The sequence below is a fragment of the Haliotis cracherodii genome, unplaced genomic scaffold (genome assembly GCF_022045235.1).
Source record: "Haliotis cracherodii isolate W230 unplaced genomic scaffold, xgHalCrac1.p SCAF_7, whole genome shotgun sequence".
Taxonomy (NCBI): Eukaryota; Metazoa; Mollusca; class Gastropoda; order Lepetellida; family Haliotidae; genus Haliotis; species Haliotis cracherodii.
This window is the reverse complement of record NW_027266330.1, coordinates 42,806,482-42,829,220: the sequence shown is the minus strand read 5'-3', so window position 1 is coordinate 42,829,220 and position 22,739 is coordinate 42,806,482. Positions and strand designations below refer to the sequence as shown.

The 22,739-nt window shown below is 41.6% G+C and overlaps 1 protein-coding gene and 1 pseudogene across 1 annotated transcript in view; one reads left to right on the top strand and one right to left on the bottom strand.

Annotated features, from left to right (window-relative positions):
* Positions 1-22,739, bottom strand: part of LOC139448901 (retinal guanylyl cyclase 2-like) — a 525,408-nt gene that overhangs the window by 46,601 nt on the left and 456,068 nt on the right. The window contains exon 17 of the mRNA XM_071230419.1: positions 705-784. Coding sequence (XP_071086520.1) covers positions 705-784 — 80 coding nt within the window. The remainder of the gene's footprint in view (positions 1-704; positions 785-22,739) is intronic.
* LOC139447832 (uncharacterized) lies at positions 8,674-11,125 on the top strand (annotated as a pseudogene).

Genomic DNA, 22,739 nt, shown 5'->3' with positions numbered 1-22,739 from the left:
CATAATCTGGTAAGCGACACTGATTGGTCGGATGAAAGGTCGTTCTGACGTGACCTGTATTGGGATGTCCTCAGATCTTTGTTTAGGGGTAGCGAGAACTGATGTCTGATTTTAATGAGATTGCTTTATGTAGTCCCTTTAAGTTCGTTATAACCATAGATTACTGTATATCATGTTTTGACAAAGTTTCGCGAGATGATGAGAATGTTCTTTTAAAAGAGCCACCATAGATCTTGTATGTTGAATTTAATTACTTCCAACTTTAAATACTTGAGATATGTTTTCATACACAAACTTTTGACCTTAAGATTTTATGTTTGTCAGTCACGTGTAAAAGGATTTCTGCAAATTCATGGTATAACAAATATCAATATTGATTTGAAGTAAATTAAGCCCAAATGTCTTGATTTATGGTGGTTGATATCCCAGTTTAGACATCATGTACATTAAGTATCATTATATTTCAATTATATACACAAGTTAGCATATACACAAGCCTTTTGTATGCTCAGTTCCAGTTCGATGAGTGAACTTCATCGCCAGTGTCACAATAATTCTATAGGGCATACAGGAAGTACAGAATCTATCATGTCTCCGACATTTTTCAGAAAGGTGTAATTCAGTAAACCAATTTCAGTGGGAGAGCTGAACATAAAGCAGCCCTTCTCTCAGAGGAGAAAGGAATGAGTTGGCAGATAACTTACCCTTGCTCTGGAGGCTCTGGTAATTCTTTGTCAAATCCTTCTTTTCCTACTAACCAGTATGTTGGGGCTTTGCCTTTACCCTGAAGAAGAGTACCAACAATCTGGGTCATGTATAATGTGACAAAAAATAAAATACGATTACACAAAACAGATACACATAGTCAAGACTTGAAAGTGAGTGAGTATGCTTTTATGATTTTTTATATAGCAATATTCCAGCAATAACACAGCACACAGGGGGTGGAGGGGTGGTGGCAGTTGACACCAGAAATGGGCTTCACACATTTGTGGGGAATCGAACCTGGGCCTTCTGATTTTGTCTTGGATACATTTCTGTACACAGAAACATTCCTGGGGTACATATCTGTAGTACCCATGCCGACAACAACCGCTTAAGTGCCCTAAGTCGCCATCTCATGCGGTGAGCTAAAAAAATAATATAAATTTAAATATTCAGATGCAACTTTAATTTTGATATAAAAAGTAACATTTAAAATCAGTTGTTTTATTATTTTGAACGTTATTTCTTCTTAAAATATTTGTAAAGGCACGGATGTATACTTACTAGATCTATATAGATCATTGGTAAAGGCCTGTCAAAGATGTCTGTGTGCTGCAAATGTTGGCATATCACTAGTTTTATTAAATTGAAGTCCATGGTAGTATTTGTTGAGATTTGAATGCTTGAATTCTTGTGGGAGATAACAAAGGCTGATAAATAAAATGAGTTTGCATTATTTCATCGATGCAATATGTTAGCCCAGACTGACAGAATGCCTCGCTGTTTTCTGACGTAGAAAATACCATGGCAATATACCACTTTTCATGACGTTTTTCCAGCTATATTCCACAGTGACACTTCGTCTTGTAGTTGAAGACTCAACAAATGTTGATATTATAAACTAATAATCACTACAAAATATGTGCTAGTTAAAAATATTCAGTTGTAAACGACCGTTTTTGAAAGAAGGTGCAACAGGATAACTCTTTAGCTTGGCTCCGTCTCTACATGTCAGTAGTTGTAGCAGCGTGCATTGATCCGGGAACCAGACCGGAAGCGACAGTTTGGACCGTCGCTTTTATCATTTCAAAAGGAGAGTTATTGCCCTTTGGAACAAAAAGGTCGCCCATTAATCAAGTGATTGTGTTTGTGGATTGCAGAAATTTTCGTAGTAATTATTGCCTATATGAGTCATTCCAGGTGAATGCAAATATAATTAAATTTGTTCGCCAAATCTATGCTTCCGATGGTACAATTATGTTAGGGCAGTCACTACCACTAATGTCCTATGTAATGATCTCACGTAGGAATATGCTCCATTTCCCCTCACCCCACTTTTTGTTTTGTGGGGGACTCTACCATTTACCTTTAATCATAAGATGATATTGGAAAGGAAGATATACTACTATGTTGTCAGGATGTAGATAGAATTTGTAATCTTAACACCTGGAGTGACCGGTGTGAATCTCATTAGGGTTGGTGATTTTTACAATTGCCCAATACGCATATTGAGTACTACTGCATAGGGATAACTTCTTTCAGTGGCATTTAAAAGTTGGTGTGATGAAGTAAGATGAGTTCTATGGATGAACAACTTCCTTATTACAATTAGTGCGATGTTTCGGTGTAGATCCTAACACCTTTATCAAGCAAGTGATGGATAGTGCTGACTGACTCATATAGAAGATTTAACGTGCGCTTTCCGACTGTAGCGTATTTCGCACACGGGCCTGGCCAGACCATTTAGTGAATTCCGAAAAGGGTGAAAGTGGTGTGTGCAACCCAAGAGGGGGATTTTAGGGGTTGCTTAATTATATTGAATTTTTGGAATTTTTAAATTTGGAATAAATGCCGAGGTGGGTGGAGGAGGGAACTAAGGGAGCCGGGTGAGGTGGGTGTTTGTATGTTTATTGGATTTTGGATTGGTATATTAATTAGTTTTTAGATGCGCTTATTCAGGTCTGTTTTGATTAGGAATACGCCTAGGGCCTTGAAGTTTTCTAGTTTATTTTGAGGGTTTAGTATTTCATCTAGAGTAGGAACCTTATTTAGATTGAGGGTGGTTTGTACTGTGGTTCTGTGTGCTTACTTACTTACTTACTTTGGAGATTTAACGTGCGCTTTCCGACTGATGCGTATTTCGCACACGGGCCCGGCCAGGCCATTTAATGTGTTTCCGAAAGGGGCGAGGGTGGTCTGTACAACCCAAGAGGGGGCTTTAGGGGTTGCTTATATAGAATTTGGGAATTTTGAGATTTGGAATATATGCTGATGGGGTTGGGGAGGAGAACTAAGGGAGCTGGGTATGGTGGATGATTGTTTGTTTGTGTGATTTTGATTTGGTAGGTTATTATGGTTTTAGATGCGTTTTATTAGTTCCGTTTTTATTAAGAATACGCCTAAGGCCTTGAAGTTTTCTAGTTTATTTTGTGGGTTTAGTATTGCTTCTAGAGTGAGAGCCTTGTTTAGATTGAGGGTGGTTTGTAATGCGGTTCGATGTGTTAGGTAGTGTGTGCAGTTGATGAGTGCGTGTTCTGGGGTTTCTGGTTGTTTGCAGTGTGGGCAGTTACCTGTAGTGTGTTTTTTTAAAAATTTTAGGTGGTTATTTAGGTTGGTGTGTCCTGTTTGGAGTTTAGTGATTACTCAGTCGATTTTTTTTTGATGGATGGAGAATTTTTGGTTTGGTTAGTGGTTTGCTGAGCACTCTTTTGATTTGGCTATTTGAGTTTAGATATAGGTTATGCCATTTTTTTGTGATTTTTTGTTTGTTTACACTTTTAATTTCTGATTTTGAGATGGGTAAGTTTAAGCTTATTTCTGGGATTTTGAGGGATAGTTTAGCTGCTTTATCGGCGTTTTCATTACCGTATATTCCTACGTGGGCGGGTATCCACAAGAAGGTTATTTGTTTGCCTGCTTTTGTTAGGTCGTTGGAGCTTTTAAGTATTTGATTTATTAATTTAGGTCGGTTTTTGGTATTTTTGTTTTGGAGGGCTTGTAGTCCACTTAGGGAGTCAGTAAGTATTAGGATTTTTTGGTGGTTTTTGGATTCTTGATTGTGGAGGGCTGAGGCCATGCCCATTAGTTCTGCCGTGAATATTGATTGGTTATTTGGGAGTCGGAAGGATTGTGTGGTTTTAGTTGGTTGTGTGGTATGGACTCCGAAACCCGTGTGTTTGGAGGTCGGATCTGAGGATCCGTCCGTGTAAATGTGACACCAATTTGGCCAATTTTTGTGTATGTATGCTAGTGTGGTAGTTTTAGCTATGTTTGGGTCGGTTTGTTTATTTATTTGGCTAGCTAGTGTTGTGTCTATTTTGGGTATTTTAAGTTTAGGGGTGAAGATATTTGATTGTTTGCAGTTTTGTTTAAGATTTTTAATTTGTTCATTTAGGTAGTTTGTTATTCTTTGGGATATTGGGGTAAGTAAGGGGTGTTTACGAGCTAGAGCTTGGTTTTTAGGGCTGATGTTTTGGTTTATTAAGTTTTGGATGAGAGGGTTTGATTGGGACGCGGCCCAGAAATTTAAGCTTAGCTGTTCCCTGCGTAGACTTAGTGGCATTTCTCCTGTTAAGGCCTGAAGTGAAGTGTAGGAGGTGCCATGTTGGGTGCGTGTAATGAGTTTGAGGGCCTGATATTGTATTGAGTCAAGTTTTTTAGATAGAGAGTTGTTTAGGGTGTTGTATATGGCGCAGCCGTAGTCTAGTTTTGATCTAATTAGGGATATGTAGAGAGAGAGGAGAGTATCTTTGGAGGCTCCCCAGTTAGAGCCAGTTAGGCATCTTAGGGTGTTTAGGTCTTTACTGCATTTAGTTGTTAGGTTTTGAATGTGAGCATCCCAGGTGAGATGTTCATCGAAAATAAGTCCTAAGAATTTGGTTTGTTTTTGAAATTTGATTGTTTGATTGTTTAGCTGGAGGATTGGGGAGGCGGGTTTCATGTTTTTATGTTTGAATACTATTCCTGTTGTTTTTTCTGAGTTAAGGGAGAAGCCCCATTTGTCAGCCCATTGTTGTATTTTAATAAGAGATTTTTGGAGTAGATTTTTGGCCATTTTCATGCTTTTAGTGCGGATCCAGATGGCTCCATCATCCGCGAATTTTGATGTGTTTACTTTAGGGGATAGACCCTCGAATAGATCGTTTATCATTATATTGAAGAGGGTGGGGCTGAGGATACTGCCCTGTGGAGTGCCATTTTCTAGGGGACATTGGTCCGATAGAGTTTGGTCTATACCCACGGTTATTTTACGATTGTTTAAGAAGTCCTGGATGTAGTTTATTATCTGACCTTTGAGTCCTATTTTTTTAAGTTTTTGTATTAGCCCATCGTGCCATACCATGTCGAAAGCTTTAGAGAGGTCTAAGAAGATGCCTGTGGTATATTGTTTATTTAGTTGTCCTGTCTTAATATCTTGTTCTAGTCGGGCGAGGTTATCTAGGGTTGAGCGGCCAGGAGTGAAACCGCTTTGATCTGGGTTTATGATGTTATTTTGGGTTAAGTAATGTTGTAATCTATTTTTAGCCATTGATTCCATTACTTTACATAAGTTTGAAGTTAGGGATATTGGCCTATATGAGTTAGCTTGATTAGCTGGTTTATTAGGTTTAGGGATTGGTATGACTAGGGCCTGTTTCCAGGGAGTAGGAACCTGTCCGTTTAGGTAGATGAGATTGTATAGTTTGAGTAGTGCCTGGAGTAGTTTTAGGGGGAGTTTTTTAATTATTTGGTAAGAGGTTAGGTCTAATCCTGGAGCTGTGCCCTTTTTCCTGTTTTGGATTACGTAGAGGAGCTCCTCCATTGTGTAGGGTTGATTTATTTCTAGATTGTTATTGTTTGGTTCTTTTGTGGGTTTGTTTTCTGTTTTAAGTTTATCTTGGAATTTTTGGCTGAAGTTGCTGTTACTGCTAACGGCCGAAAAGTGGTTGGCGAGATTATTTGCTTTTTGGGCGGGGTTGGTTGAGTTGTTAATGTTAGGGTTTTTTTATGTCGTTTTAAGCCTCTAATGGCGTGGATTTTGCGCCAGACCGTTCTGGCATCTGTACGGTTATTTATACCTTCGCAGAATTTTTTCCAGTCTCTACTTTTGGCTATTTGGACTAGTTTTTGAACCTGGTGGTTTAGTTCGTGGGCTATGTTTAAATATTTGTAGTCGCATTTTGCTTTATTGAAGGCTGATTTACGTTTTCGTCTAGTCTGTTCTATTTCCTCATTCCACCATGGTACCGTCGGTTTGCCTGTCTTAGATGTTTTGAAGGGGATGGAGGTTTTGGCTGCGTTTTTTATATAGTCTGTTAGGTTTTTACAATAGGTTTCGGGATCCTTATTTTCTATTTCGTTTAAGTTAGCTTCCGTGCAGATATCTTGGAATTGGTCCCAGTTAGCTTTACTGTAATGGAATTTTGGTTCTTGGTTTTCTGTTTGGATTGGTACGTTTGTATTTCCTATGGTTATGTTTATGGGGAAGTGGTCGCTACCTAGCGGGACGTCATGCACTTCCCATTGAGTGCTTTGGGCTAGATCTGCGGTGCATATGGTTAGGTCGATAGCCGACATTTTTTGGTTTATCTTATCGTACCTCGTGGGTTGGTTGCTATTAAGGAGTACTAGGTCGTTTGTTTCTATCCATTCGGAGATTAATTTGCCATGATTATCTATTTTATCGTCTATGCTCCATGTAGGATGGTGAGCGTTAAAGTCTCCTAGGAATATAGTAGATTTATCGCTTATTTTGAGTAGTTTGTTTAGATCCTCAGGTTGGACTTTTTGTTCCGCCCAGTGGTAAATATTTATGATGTTTATGTTTCGGTTATTTAATGTGATTTTAATGCCGTTGGCTTCTAGGTTTGGCGTGTCTATTTTTATTTCTTCGTAATTTATATCTTCCCTGATAAATATGATTAGTCCTCCTGCGGCTCTTCTTGTTTTCGGTTTAGCTCTGTCAGTTCTAACTGAGTTGTAGTTAGGTAGTGTGAATTTGGATTTTTTTGAGAATTTGGTTTCCTGTATACAAGCAATGTGAGGGCCTTTATTTAGTTTAAATTTAGTTTTTAGTTCATGGCCGTGGGAGGTGAGTCCGTTGGCGTTCCACTGAAAAATATTTAGTCCTTCCATTATTGGTTTCGGGTGATTGGTGATTTAGTTTTTAGTTTTTATTTTATTCGGTGAGTTCTTTTAGATGGAGGTTAAAGAGGAAGAAGGGAAGATCGGTTAATTTTAGATTGAAAGCTACTTTGTGGAAGGATTCCATACTAGCTTTTGGTGAGTTTTGACTATGCATATATGCTAGGAGTAAGGTGAGGTTATTTAGGTTTGGGGTGTTGGCTGGTTGGGAAGTTTGGTTTGTTTTAGTTGGAGTAGTGTCTATTGTTTCCTCAGTAGTGGAGAAATCTTCGTCATGGGTTGGATTAGGTTTTGCTGGTTGAGTTTCCATGGGGGAGGCATGTGATGTGGAGGGTTGTGAAGGTGTTGGCGGGATGGGTGTAGCTGATGTTTTCTTAGTGTTTGTGTTTTGTTGTTGTGCTTGCTTGTGGGAGAGTGTTGTTGCCATATGGGCTGTAGGGTGCTTGGATGAGGGTCGTGTTGTGGTGGTCATTTTGAGGTTTGTTTTGCATGCGGGGGTTGATGTTTTGGGAGGGTTCGTGGCTGGTTGAGTGGCTGCTTGTGTGTGTGAGGTGGGTGCGGTTTCTTGGTAGTGGTCCCAGACAGAGCTGTCGGTTATGGGTGTGGTGTTTGTTTGTGGGATGGTGTTTGGGTGTGGTGTAGGGAGGAGTGGTTTAGATGCAGGTGTAGCAAATTTTCGTGTTTGGATTTTAGCCGTTTCTATGTTTATGTGTTTGTTGGCCTGCATTTAGTTTTAGGGTATGTGCATTGGGAAGCAGTGTGGTTGTATTTGAGGCACTTTGAACATTGCTTAACCTGCTTTATATAGGGTTTGACTTCTAAGTTGGTGTGGGCTCCGAAGGATATGTGTTTGGGGGCTTCAGGGAATTTAGCGTTTTTTTTCTGTGTGCTAAACAACATAGGTATATATACTTATTAACATCAAAGTTTATACAGTAAATGATTGATGGACACAGAGAGCTGATTAAGATAATTGGAAGCCAGTGGGTGGCTAATGAACACAGAGTCAACAAGCAGACTGATAGAGATGATGGAAGCCAGTGGATTAATTGGATTGAAATAGGGATTTAGCAATTAGGTGATGGTAAGCAGGCGGGATGTAATAGCCTTGGTCTCTGTTCATTGCTGGCTGGATCCTTTTGATGTAGATGGCTTCTAGGAGTTTCCTGATTTTGTAGTCTGATTGATTGTTGGCCAGGATCTTGATGTTGTTCCACTGGATGTTGTGGTGGGGGTGGGTTTGGGTGTGGTCAGAGATGGCTGATTTTGAGTCATTTTTTTGTACTGAGGTCTTGTTCTAATGGGTAGGGGCCTGGATGTTTCTCCTACATAGGAGTCGCCACAGTCACATTGTATGTGATATACGGCACCAGCTGGGTCTTCTTTCTTTGATGTAGGGGGCCATTGGCACGGAGGATGTTCTGGATTGTCCTGCCTCTCTGGAATACTGTATCAATGTTGGCGTGGTGTTTGAGCAGTCTGCAGATCTGGTGGCTGGCTGTTCCTATGTAGGGAAGACTGATGACAAACGGGCGGGGCTGTGTGTTGTCGTGGAGGCCGCTCTCTGGGGCTGAGGATGCTGTTGATTGTTTGTTCAACTAGGCTGGTAGGATAATTGTTGAAGTTATTGAATACATGGCGGAGGTGGTTTGGTTCAGTTTGTAGCTGTTGTGGCGTGGAACAGATTTGTGGTGGATGGTTAGAGGAATTGTGCAGAAACTGATCCGTATGGGTTGGTTTACGATAGACACTGGTGTGGAGTTTGTTATCGGAGTCTTTCTGCACTCTTACATCTAGGAATGGTAGTTGTCTGTCAGCTTCTTCCATAGTGAACTGCATCCTGGGATGTTGGGCATTCAGGTGGTTGAGGAGGGTCTTGGGGTCATGGTCAGGTTGGAGAATGACAAAGGTGTCGTCACTTGCTTGATAAAGGTGTTAGGATCTACACCGAAACGTCACACTAATCGTAATAAAGAAGTTGTTCATCCATAGAACTCGTCTTACTGCTTTGGGGAAACCAAAGGAAACAGTTTATCATTAGAGGAAATTAGTTGTGGATACTTATACCATAAAGATAGGATATCTTTAGGATTTTAATCCTTTCTCTCTGGGTAATCCTTTCACACTGATGAAAGAAAGTCACTCAACCAGTTCATGCATGTGTAGTCGACCGGGGGTTATTGTGGGTAAATATATATATTTAAGAACATAGTGGGTGGGTTAGTTTAAGGGTGAGTTGAACGGCTGACGTAGTACCTATCTTTGTAGTCCTTGCGTAGTAGCTTATGCCCACGCGGGCGTAGTGGCTGGGAAGACGTGACGATGGCATGCTTCTTGCATGCTTGGCTAGGCGGAAGCCATGATTGAGAGAGCCGAGATGTAAGGAGCGTGTTCATTGGTTGTGTCTGTTTTCCTGGTCACATGGTCCGCGTGTTGGCTTTATAAGCCTACCCTGGGTAGGGAATCGTCAGTCGTCACTCACCAGTACCTGGAAAGCACGGTCGACTCCCGCGTCCTGAATTAGGATCATTCATTATTATTTTAGGGCTTTCATTGAGGTGTTAGATTAAGATGTATGGGTGGGGGAAAAGTAGAGTAGTGATTGAATAGGTTTGTTTATAGACGTTTTACTTTTGGGAGTTAAGTTAGACGGGTGGTTAATAGTACAAGTTTAGTTATACGGTTGAATAGGTTTAAGTAGGTAGGGAAAGGGGAAAATAACGTAGGGAATAGAAAAGGTTAGGATTTTGCCCCTGTTGTTTTGTTTTGTTAAATAAACTTTAAACCTAACTCCGTTCTTCATGTTTTCTTTCTGATTAGAATTGATAACCTGGTCAGGAGCCTCCTAGAACGTAGAGACATAAGAATACTGCCCAGGGAGAAGAGAACACAACGCAAAATACCGCAGTATAACATCTGACCTTTTGTCAAAAATATTTATAAGTCTACTGTCACTGGGCGCCTTTTTACAGGCTTTAGAGGGCGCCTATTACAGATTTGGTGCTGAGACCAGGATCGGGTTATATTTTTCAATTTCTAGTTATAGTCTGTTTCTGTAAAGTTAAAATTCAAGTGAAAATATGACTGAAGGTTTAGGTTTAAATTGGTCAGTTTTGTCTTGATAGTGCCGGTGTTAATGCACAGGAACCACTTATTGATTTGACAAGTGAGTTACCACCCCCTCAGCAAAATACGTATCCTACATCTACACCGTACACACTTCTACCGTTTGTAGGAGATGCTGTCCGTTTAAGGAGTGGGCAAGCTGGCAGGGATACATATTTGGGGTCAGGCTATAACACACCGGCACATCAGAACGCTGATTATCCGTTGTTGGGTCACTCTTTTCCAGACGGCATCATGACGGGTGGCCGTTCTGTTCATTTCAGTACACCAGGGATGTCACAGGATAGGTCAAGGGTTGATTTTCCGAGACCCAGAGGTTGTGATAGTGCAAGGTCATTAAATACAGCGGGCACTGTTTTAGTCAGAATTGGAGAAGACTAGCATTTCTCATCGGGATTGGCAAGATTATATTGTTCATTTTGAACAAGTTGCTTCATGGAATGGGTGGACCGAGTATGAAAAGGCTCAACAACTTAGTATGTGTTTGAGAGGCGCAGCAAAAATATTTTGTGTAATCTTACGTTAGGACAACTCAATAGTTATCCGGCGGTCAAAAATGCATTGAGTCAGTAGAATGTAATGTAGCCTATAGAAGTGAATTCCGAAATCGTCGACAAGGTCATGACGAAACAGTTTTGGATTATGGGTATCAGCTCCGGAGATTAGCAAATTTAGCTTACCCTACCAGCACTTATTCATCACTAGAGGTACATTTAATTGATCAGTTCTTAACTGGCCTGCATAGCTTTGACATGAGGAAACATGTCACTTTTGCACATCCCCAAACACTTGAAAATGCTATTTCATACGCCATGGAGTTTGAAGCTGTCGATGGTAGCAGGAGAAAGAAACCTGAAACCTTAGAGTAGCAGGAATCAATCAAACTGTTCAACCAGTTGGTAGTACTGGGCTGACACTTGAGGCAGTTGCCAAGTTGATCGATGATCGTCTGGAAAGTTTCAAACGTAGCTTACGTAGTGTTAGGCCCAATACCTGCTATGTCTGCAATCAACCAGGTCATTTTCATGATAGGTGTCCTTACTTATCAAAGCTGGGTTTACCGGATCAGTCTGTTACCAATAAACCTGAATCCGGAAACTAGATGGGGCTGCGATCGAGGCCGGGATTTCAGCCAATGTTGGACAGATGGGTAGACCACGTGAAGATGTAGTTCCGGTGAAGTTATCTTCACCTGATGTGAAAGACAAACCTATTTTAACTGTTGATATTGGAGTGCAAGTAGATTTACCTAAGTTGGTAGGGAATAGTGTAGATCCCTTGGTGAAGCAATCTTCACTCCATGGTGTTGGGTTGGGGGAGAGGTTATCTTTGTCAGCATCAGGTGTAGGGAAACCGATGAAGCCATCTTCATCAACATGGACTGGTATGTCTAGTCCACGGGAGAAAATTGTTTTGCATTCTTTGCAGCCTCAGAAATGTTTGTATATAGATGTTCTGATGAAAGGGGTTACCTCAAGACTGTTGTTGGATACTGGGTCTCCAGTCTCGATTATCTCACAAGATGATGTCCTTAAACTGGGTTTACAGGATGATAAGCTAAAGGAAGTTCATAAAGATTTCTTTTCGGCCAACGGTACACGTATAGTTGTTCATGGTTCTGCTTGTTTTGAGTTTTGTGTTGGAAACGTGCAGTTTCAACAGGAGTTTGTGGTTGCAGATTTGGGTACTATGAGTAGTATTCTTGGCATGGATTTCCTGGAGGATTATGATGATGAGGTATATGTGAGACGAAAGAGACTGTCTACATCTAGAGGTAGGCTCAAGTTGTACAAATTGAACACAAGCAATTGTGCACGGGTCAGAATTATTGATAAGGTTACTGTTCCTGAGAATTCTGAGAAATTAGTCAAATGTACTGTTGACGGTTCATATGGTGCTAATTCGGGTTTGGTTGAGCCAAACAATTAGTGGAGAAACAAGGGAATTTTTGTGGCTAGGAGTCTAGTCCAACCTGGCAAGGATGTTGTAGTCATTTCAGTGCTGAATATGAATAGCAAGAGGGTAACCATAGATAGTTCATCTGTAATGGGTACAGTTGGCATGGTAGAGCAGGTGGTTGCGGCTGAGGATGTTACTACCGCTAACGCTGAAGGCCAGGGCTTACCTAGTCACTTGCAGTCACTGGTTGATCGCTGTTCCACTGATCTTTCAGAAAGCCAAAAACAGTCTGTTTCTGATTTAGTGGGAGAATTTCAGGATGTTTTCGTCAGTGAAGATGGTTTGTTGGGGCAGACAGATGAGATTACGCATACCATCAATACTGGTGGAGCAACCCCTATCAAATTACCTGCTAGGAGGGTTCCTTTAACTAAGAAACAGTTAGTAGAGGAGGAAATTGACAAGATGTTGCAACAGAACATTATAGAGTTTAGTAGTAGTCCTTGGTCTGCTCCTGTTTGTCTAGTAACCAAAAAAGATGGATCCTGCAGGTTCTGTATTGATTTTAGAAAATTGAATGATGTCACTCTACAAGATGCCTATCCTCTCCCCCGAATAGATGAAACACTTGAAACGTTAGGTGGTTGTCATTGGTTTAGTACCCTTGACTTAGCTAGCGGATATTGGCAAGTCAAAATGGATCCGAAAGATAAGCATAAAACTGCTTTCGCTATTCATGTCGGACTCCATCAGTTTAATGTCATGCTGGTTGGACTCACTAACGCTCCAGCTACTTTCGAGAGATTGATGGACAGGGTACTGGGAAAATTAAAGTGGAAAAAGTGTCTGTGTTACCTTGAAGATGTCATCGTTTTTGGGTCAGATTTTCAGTCCGCTTTAAACAATCTCAGGTTAGTTTTCATTCAGTTTAGACAAGCTAATTTGAAACTCAAACCTAAAAAGTGTACGCTCTTTCAACCTGAAGTTGCTTTTCTAGGATACACAGTCTCAGCCAATGGTATTAGATGTAGTCCAGAAAAGGTAGAAGCTGTCAAAAGTTGGCCTAGACCGGAGACCCGGTCAGATATTCGCAGTTTCTTAGGTCTTGTAGGTTACTACAGGCAGTTTGTACCTAACTTCTCGGATATCACTTCTCCTATGGTGCAGCTCACTCGAAAGGGTATAACCATTTCAATGGACTAAGGATTGTGAGAAGGCGTTTGATCAGTTTGATCAGCAATGTCTTGTAACTGCTCCAGTACTTGCTTTTCCTCAAGACGAAGGCCTTTATGTGCTTGATACAGATGCTAGCGGGTTCGGTATAGGTGCAGTATTGTCTCAGGGGGTAATTTATGAGGTAGATCGAGTCACTGTACTTCTGAAATAAATTTATAATATTTAAAACAGCTGAAGGAAGATAAAGTTGCCATGGTGCATTGGCGGTAGTAAATTTTTTTTATGAGATCAGTGCACAAATTTCCACTTGGACCACTCCCTTGTTCCTTAGCAACATCTGATGGACAGCTAATGAAGACTACAAAATTATCACTTGCCAAAGAATTACAGAAAGGTGTTCCTTTTGTTGAGGAGATTAGTACGAGTTGATTAGCCTTTGTGCTAGATGGCATGGCTATTGTTCAGAAGATGGAAGCTGACAAGACTTTTGAAGACCTAGCATCATCACTGTTGTCAATAGCTTTGAATGAAGCCGAAACAGCCAGAAGAATAATTGTCCTTAATGTGTACATTGAACTGTCCATCAAGAATGCAGAGAAAAGTGAGGAACCGCCAGTGCTTTTTCTGTTCCGTATAGAGGAATCCTATCAAAGCAGCTTATCAGTCAGTGGACACACTTCCTCTTTGAACACCAAGAACACGACAGAACTCGTTTCCTTGAAGGGAGTGGTAGCTTCCAATTCACAGGCAAATATTAGGTTTTATGTCACAAAAAGAGAACAGCTCATTAGAGAAAAGACTGGAAGTTGACCTGACATCCTGTCAAGAGAAAGCTGATACCAGAACATTTCTGCACACTGCTCATGCTGCAAAACAAAGGATTCCAGACTATTCTAATGGTATCAGATGACACAGATGTAATTGTGCTGTATCTGTTGTTCAACAAGCGTATTGGAGTCAAGGTCTTCATGATATCTGGAACAAGAATCAGAGTACAGTACCTCAACATCCAGGCTTTTGCATCAGCTTAAGGTAATTCTGTCTGTTTTTCACTACAAGGGCTACATGCCTTCACAGGCTGTGTTTCAGTGAGTGCTTTTGCAGGCTAGGGAAACTATCTGCATTGAAGTTGCTCAAGAGTTCTCCACTATAGCAAGACACATTCAGTGAACTTGAAACAGAATGGAAGTTATCAACCTCATTTCGAGTCAGCTGTATTCCCCAAGACTGCTATCAAGGATCTGAACAAACTGAGATATGAGCTATTTACAAATAAGAAGAGATGAAGCTCACCAGTCACCCCTCACAGAGGTAATGCAGACTGACTTCAGAACACAGTCAGAGCTGCCATATGGAGGATTAGTCTTGTAGCCATTGCTGAAATGCAATCACCACATGACAATGGTGGGAAGGTCGGATGAATGGTAGAGTGTCCTGAGCTTAATTTCTTGTCCAAATTTCAAGAAATGCACTCTTCCTGAGCAAAATGTCAAACTGCCAGCCAACCAGACCGAAAGTCAGAGGAAATTTCAGAGAATGAAATTGATCTTGAAGATGAACCGGAAGAATATGAATAATAACAATATCATTCTACAGACTTCTGAAATATGATGATCTTGAATCAAATCCTGTTAGAAATTGATTTCAGAAGAAACAATCTTGTTAAAAATGAATTTTGTCACTTATTTTCGCCTCAGTGCCAAACAGATTCAGATATTGTTAATATGTGTACTTTTGTGCTGATTATGATCAAAATCTACAAAGGTACATGGTAATCAAAAGTTTAAAGGTTACTCTTTATGAAATGCAATAATAGTAATCACATTGACCTTATTTTAAAACTGGTAAAATCTTAGATAACTTTTATATTTGTATACTTATCTTGCATTACTCCTTAATGCATCTGCTGACAGAAAGAAGAGCTGTGTGAAGTCTTGCTGAAGAAGAAGTTGTTTCAACTAGGTGAGAGGACAACCCTATCACGGGCCACCACTAAAGGCCATAGCTGTGCGTTCCTTACACGTTTCCTAACATCTCGCAGGTAGTGACTGGCGAACACGGTGTCGGATCGCCAGAAAGAGTCTTCCATAATGGCAGCTCTCAGCCAAAGGGCCATGGTGTTGCGACGACAATGGGATCGGCAGATGAAACCGCACAGCGCTCTAACTGGACACAGTAGGAGCTCTTGTTTGTCTTTCAGTCCCACTATCGGTGATAGTGGTGGGATAAGGAAGGATTGTCAGGCTGTCCTGGGAGCTGGTGGGAGCTAGTAATAGGAAGATGGTCTTTTTCTTCAGGGTAGAACGACACCGAAAGAAGTGGTTCAAAGGGAGTGCCTCTCAAGCAGGTGAGGACTACATTCAGGTCCCAGTGTGGGGTCTGAACTTAGCCTTCTGGTCTTCCAATTGGAAGGAGTGAAATAGGGCTTCAAGTTCAAGTTCTGGAATAGACTGAGTGCTGCCCTTTAACTGCCATTTGTGATGCAGGAACAGGAGGAAACACTTTTTCTTGTCAAAAACTTTAAAGGAAAGCCAGTTGTCGTTGTAAAGACTCCTGGTTGGTGGTCGATGGGCTAGTGTAATGGCTGTCGCCCCTCTGGCAGAGTATTCTTTGGCACTTTGAGTCCTTTGTAAATGGACCAGATGTGTAGATGTAATTTGTCTGGTATGAGATGTGTTCACTTGCTGTGTGGATGAATCAGAAGAATCGGCCAGTCTGGAATTGGGAGAGGGTCGGTAGAGGCTATCTCTTTGAGATCGACAAACCACCCCCAACTGGCCAAAGTCAAATCTAGGCTCTGTGTCAACCTGATCTTTTGGATGAACCTGGGAAGGAGTAGAGGCGGCGGGAAAGTGTACGCCTTAAGTCCTTTGGGAAGCTGAAGGCATCGACTGCACAAGCCTACTGATCTGGTAGTTTTGGCTGTGGTAAATAGGTCAATGTTGGGGTGACCGCGGTGTCGACAAACAAAAGTGGGGGCGTCCAGGTGGGAGCGACCTTGTCTAGGGGGGGGGGGGAGGGCATCTGTTAGTATGTTGCGGCCGTATGTTGTTGGACCCAGAATCGGAGCCCCACCATACTCACTCCCTCCCTTGTTCCGGAGATACCAAAAGACGGTGATGTTGTCCATCGAGATGGTGCTGCGCTCGTTCTGTAGGGTCTGCTTCCAGTGGGAGAGAGCTAGTATGAGTGCTTCTAGTTCGAGGTTGTTGATGTTCCACTGTTTTTGTATGGCGAACCACAGCCCCGCAGTGACATGTCCTTCCAGGTGCGTTCCCCATCCAAGAAGAGAGGTGTGACAATGTTGTAAGCTCTGTCTAGGAGACGCTGTCTAAGACTTGCAATTCAACCATCCACCCTGGAGGTGAGGCATGAGGCGGTCTGGGAGGGCAATGGATATTGACAGGTCTTGGCATCTGATATATGGCCTAAAAACATCTGAATTGGGTGCAGTTGGAGTCGAACCCTGGAGGTCAGATCCTGCGTTGATGTCAGGAGGCCTAAGATCACTTGCCACTGACGTAGCGTGTGTGATTGGTGAAGGACAGGGAGCAGGAGCATTCAATCTCACCTGTCCCTTGGTACAGAGAAGAGGGGTCGATTCGTTCGGAAGAGACCCCTGATGAATTGTAGACGAAATAAGGATTAAGTTCTGACTTCCGTAGGTTGATTAGCCATACCAGTTGGAGTAGGAGGTGTTGGAGGAGTCCCTGTGATGAAGGAGTGTGGCCATGTCCTGGTGGTTCAGGAGGCAGTCGTCTATATACGCCTTAAACTGCACACCCCTCGTGTGGAGGTAAGATGCTATCGGCTTGATGATGCCTGTAAATAGCCATTGATGGTGGACTCCAATGAAGTGGAGGAATTTCCTGTCGCCATGATGGATAGGGACATGGAGGTACGCGACCTGGGTATCCAGTCTGATGAGGGCGTTGTGAGCTTGTATTCTGGACCAGAGGAGCCTGAGCATATTCATCCTGAAGTAGGGTGGAAGCACCAGGTAGCGCTTGTTGAAGGTGGCGAGATTGTGAATTATTTTGCTCCAAGCCCTTCTTGGGGACAAGGAATGTTTTGTCCAGCAGCATCTTGATGTTTGAGGGCAGGAGCTGCTGTTGTGTAGTGGGTTATGTGTCCAGTGTGGGCCACGACGAGGCGTGTCGTCTGTCAGTGTGAGCCTGTACCCATGAGGGAGGATGTTGGCAACGTAAGGGTCCCCCAGGATCTCCCAATTTTGCCAGAACCTGCGTAGTCTCTCACCTACAGTGGTATCGACAACATGGACGACTGGGGGTGGGAGGTTCCAGTCGTTAATGTTAGTCGCTTCACATTTTTGTCCCTTCAATCACAACTCCCTCCCCTTGGGCGGTCTTAACGTGGCTGGTAGGAGCCAGAGGACTTGCCAATTTCCTATGGATTTACCCCGAAATGATGAAAAGTATGAGTCCCGGGTGCGAGGTTGCAGTGAGTTGCACCTCGGCTGGACCTAGTTGGCTTGAAGAAGGCAGCCTGAGACATGAGCTAGAGCCTTGAGGGCGGTCTCGTCCATGGCTAAGGCTGAGACCCTTGGTAAAGTGGACGTTGAACAATGAGGTAGACGACCATGGCTGCCTGAGAAGGTCCCACGTGAATTCTCGATCCCAGTCAGAGAGAGCAAGGTAGCAGAGAAAACATATAGTTGTGATCTCGATTAGAGTGGAGTCCTGATATGCTCCACTTGTCCCTGGAGGTAAGAGAGGACAGTGTTGAGGTGATCCAGTCTGTTATGGCCCTGGAGGAGGATACCATGAGAGTGAGTGGCTTGAGGGAATGTCTAAGTTCTGTCTCAATGTATGCCATTTAATTGTTCGGTACACAGATGATGGTAGAGCAGTTAGAGCCCGTCATTCGATGCAGGTGCTTATCCAGAATGTGGGCATAGTCCGCAAGTGTGAAGGAGTGGATGGGGTTGCCTCTTTGGTACTTTGGCACCTTGAAGGTAGGAGTGAGCCAGAGTTTCATGACGTCCTTGTCTAAAGCCGTAATCATATCATTTATTAAGGGATCTTGAGGGATGACTGTGTGGTCAGACCAAACAGTGTCCTTCCTGGCCAGGGAAAGAAGGAGCCACGGCCTCTAGCCAGTCTTCCATTTGGTTGAGACCAAGGTGGGTATCGACCTCTGACGTAGATCCTTCATAAGAAGAGACAAAAGAGCCCTCTGAATCAAGACTGCTTGAAATGCTGGAGGTAGTGGAGGCACAAGGTGTCCGAGTAAGGTGTCTGCTGCTGCAGATTCTGTTGATAGACAGATTGCCCAAAGCCCGGCTGCGCTTGAAGGTTAGACTGCATAGGCCCTGAGTACTGGTACGGCTGCTGAAGTGGTGTGTGTAGGTCCACAGACGCTGCATCGTGGTGGCATGGGAGCCCAAGTGGAGACTACAACAAAGGTGGTGGACATGGCTGTTGATGATACCGGGTGTCTGCCAGTACTGATGTCATAATGGACGATGTGGCCTAGGGGTAGCAGGTTCATTCTCTGTTTGCGGTCAAGGGCCTGCTGGGTCTTTCGCTTATGATTTACCTGGACTTAATTTTCGAAAGCTGTGGGGAAAGCAGGAGAGAGTCTTTACATTTGGTTGACTGGGAGCACGGGGATGTACAAATAAGGCACAGAATGCAAAACACGAGATCCACGTGGCCATGTAAAAAATTCAAGATGGCTACCTGAAACAACAAGACACCTGAGATTACTGTGATGAAAATACACCACCAGGTTCCAATAATTAGGCTACGGCATAAATCATACAAAACATCTGAAGAGCAAACCAGAGGCACAATAGAATCACAAGAGAAATTCACTAGGAATCAACACAATAGAGTGAAACAAAACAATTTGCTGAGGGATCAACACGGGTCTTTCTACTGTGGGTGACAGCAGTAATGTGTAGATCCGTTACGTCATCACTTCTGTGGTCACGTGGGAGCTATGTGATAGGGTTGTCCTCTTAGCTTGTTCAAACAACTTCTTCTTCAGCAAGACTTCACATAGCTCTTCTTTCTGTCAAGAACAAGCAGTAGATGGATTAAGGAGTAATGCAGGATAAATTAAAAAGTAATGTCAATATTACTGTTTTGTCCTCAAATGATGACTAAATTCTCTATTTCCTTATGTTTTGGTCATCTGAATATATAAATTTTTAATTTGAAGTTTACACGATATACGGCTTTTCCATTGGACGAGAGAGCGGTCACATGACCGCGAAAATTGACATTCATAAGTGTATGAACGACACAATTTGACGTTCATACGTTTTTCACGAGACCGTGTTCTTGAAATGACATAAACACTGACGGACTACTTCCATATTCCTGGGGAAAACCCTGGGAATTCCCTAGCACAAAAACACGCATAAGAGTTCTTTCTGATCATTTAGAACCTTTATTCTTGGTCTCAGCGTTTCAGTATACATTGAGAAATGTCAGAGAGCGTGACTGCATGATTGTTGACGAATATCCTCGCTGCGGCCCATCTTAATGAACAAACGATGAAATGCACATCTAAACTATCGTAGTGTCCACTCGATCCGTGCCTAGGCTGACATTGACCGTCTCCAGCAATCTATGAATTTACCTTAGTGTCTGTTTGACGCATCTTTATTCACCTTTCAATGAACGACCGGTTGATCAGTGAAGACTAACACATGTAACCGCCACAGGTTCATTAACAACTTCGGAAATCTCTCCCGTCACGTTTATCGTGTCGGCCATTTTGACGTCTTGTACTTGATGTAAATGTATTACGACGCGCTGTCATTGTGACTGACTTACTGAAGTAGTTCTATACAGACCTTTCTCATCTAATGAGGATATGATTTGAACACACGTGCTGCTTAGATGTTTCTGAACAGCAAGTTGTGCATCCATACGCCCATGTCTCCTCTCTTTTTGAGGAATTATTTTACTCGGCGATGTAGCTGGCTGTTGTATGGCTGTCAGTGTAAACATGAAGTCACACGTATTACTAGGTAAATAAAAATTAAATTGTGTTTAGATCTTGGCCTATATCCTTTGGGGTAAGAAATTGTGATAAAAAATTTATAAGAATTGACTTTCACTTTGTGCAAGCTCCGACGTTCATACAGTTTTGCCCTCACTCTATGAAGGTTCATACTCCAATGAACTCACACAAAGTGAAGGTCAATTCTTAAATATAAATCATAACATAGTTTACAATTAATGCTTATACAATTAAAAACATCAAAGTTTCAACTTCTGTGAACATTGAGAGATAACATTGTACATAGTCACCTCACTTTTGACTAACGGTTGGTTTGGTACCCATCTTCATGTACCAAATAAGAAGGAAAGCTGCTACACCTCAGCTGGCTACCATACATAGAATGAAACTAGATAGTTTTTTCCTTCATAAAAATCAACAAACCTTTGTCACCTCAAATGGTACCAATTGGTGTTTTTTAGGCTTGTACCTTATTGACTATAGGGATGTAGGCAAAAACAATAATAATCTCTCTCTGAGATAACCATGCAGATTATGTCAGCTAGTACTACAAATGTATATGGGTTTGAAATAAATGCAGTACCCCATCGATGTGGTAGCCCTCATAGGGGGTCCTGCTGTATGTTGGAAGGGCTTTGCTGAGATAAAATTGGTGTTGATGTGGATGGCCCTCGCAGCCTCTTCATTCTCATGTCATATTTAGCAGCTTGTGGTCTTGCCACTTGCCACTTGATGTACTCACAAAGGTGTGAGTACACATTCTTTTAATGATTAAGGGGTGGGGAGGGAGAACTTATCTATTGTGATCCTAGTTTGTCACTCTTTCTTTACACTATGCTTAATATAAAATGCTAATATAGCTGCTTCCCGTTTCAACCCACAGACATACTTGTGTTGTGATTTCATTAAGGGTTTAGGTAATATATTCTTATTCACTGGGGTGGGGGTGGTTAATAAGCTTCTGGAAGTTGAGTCACACTACTACCTAAACATACACCAAATTTCATAATAACTAGGATTTTCACGAATTGAACGAATTGGGGATGTAATGATTGATAGCATGGGAGGTCCATGGGAAGTTTCAGCTTATCATTCCAGTGCCATCTGAGACGATGTTTACAATCCCCGATGGACAAACAGTCACCACAAAGGAATTTCCTCACTGCAAACAGTGACACGGAGCCATGTGAAACTGCAATATAATACTGTTTAAATAATGCAAGTTTACTTGCAAAATAGCAAAACCATACATTGTATTCACTGATATTATGGGCTATTGTGCTCCCAACCATATCATGACAAAGAAAATGAATCTGATAATTTTGTTCCATTGGCATGACTATAAAGGTCATGTTTCTCTTTATCATGTTCACAAGACTATTTTTCTTCTTAGGAATCTGTGACCACCACGATGTTGACTGGCATGTTGTCTATGGACCATCACAAGCCGCACAGGAATCCCAGGTTCGCCCCAATTAAGTCTCTAGATTTGTGAGTACCATTCCCGTGCTTGTGGGTTTCACCAAAGTGGTCAGCTTAGTTCCCTGGGTAGGCTGCGCTGGCGCTACACTGAGCCAGTTAATGACTGCACAATGGCCGCCTCCACTAGATGAACAAACATGGAGGACACACCATGTATTTACAATAGAAAAACTCTAGAACGGGTGGTTAAATTTTTTTCTTAGCATTTTCAGGAATGCTTTTGCAATGTATTTGTCATGAGAATAAAATTCATTGTTACTTTTAGTAAAGGAAAACATTATTTAAGCTGTTTCGAGACTCGAAAGTGGTCGTCACATCAGTGAAATGTAAACAATGACACATACCCCATTTTCAGGCCTGTTATGTGAGTTAATACTTCATGTCAGCTCACTGTTATCACAAAATCGTAAACATAATACATGGAATTAAACAACCACGTCAATGAAATACTGTTTCTTTATCATCTTTAATTTAGAAAATCTGATTACGCAAATGTCACCAATTATGCCCCGTTTTCTCCCATTGTAAAGTGGTGGGTTTAGCGGAGTTATTGAACGCCTAGTATCCGTAATAATGGTGTTTAATGATAGGGTCTGTCATTGGTTCTGACATCTGGATTTTATTCACATGAAACGCCATTTATCTGGCATTTGTTTTCTTATTACACAATGAAATTAATCATAAATATATCTAATAATTTTGGAAACATATTGGATTAATTTCAATCTAGTGTTTCTGAACTAGATCTATGTGTGTGCTTGTTAAAATGTCGGGTCTGAATGGGATAATAATAAAGAATATGATCATAATTAATTTGGTACAGTGGCATACATATCCATGAGTATTCTATATGATGCAATACAGCCACTGGGGAATCCTGTACAGAACAACATAAAGAGGTTTGCATACCATTATTATTAAAAAATAGTTATGATTATAATCATGTTAGATGAAATATCTGTGTACGAAATTATATAGAGGATTAACCACTGTGTTCGGTTGTTACTGAAAAATCTACACACGAGTGATTAATCTGCCACGATTAGAACGAGGCTTTGCTGAGTTCTATTTGTGGCAGATTAATCACTACTGATCATAGGTAATTAAAATTTAACATGTGCTTCTTTTTATAAACAAGACTCATAATAAATATATATTTCAGTGATCTGATCATGTGTGAATTGTTTGTAAAAAGTATTAAAATTAAAATTTGACATTGCTTATGTTGAGAA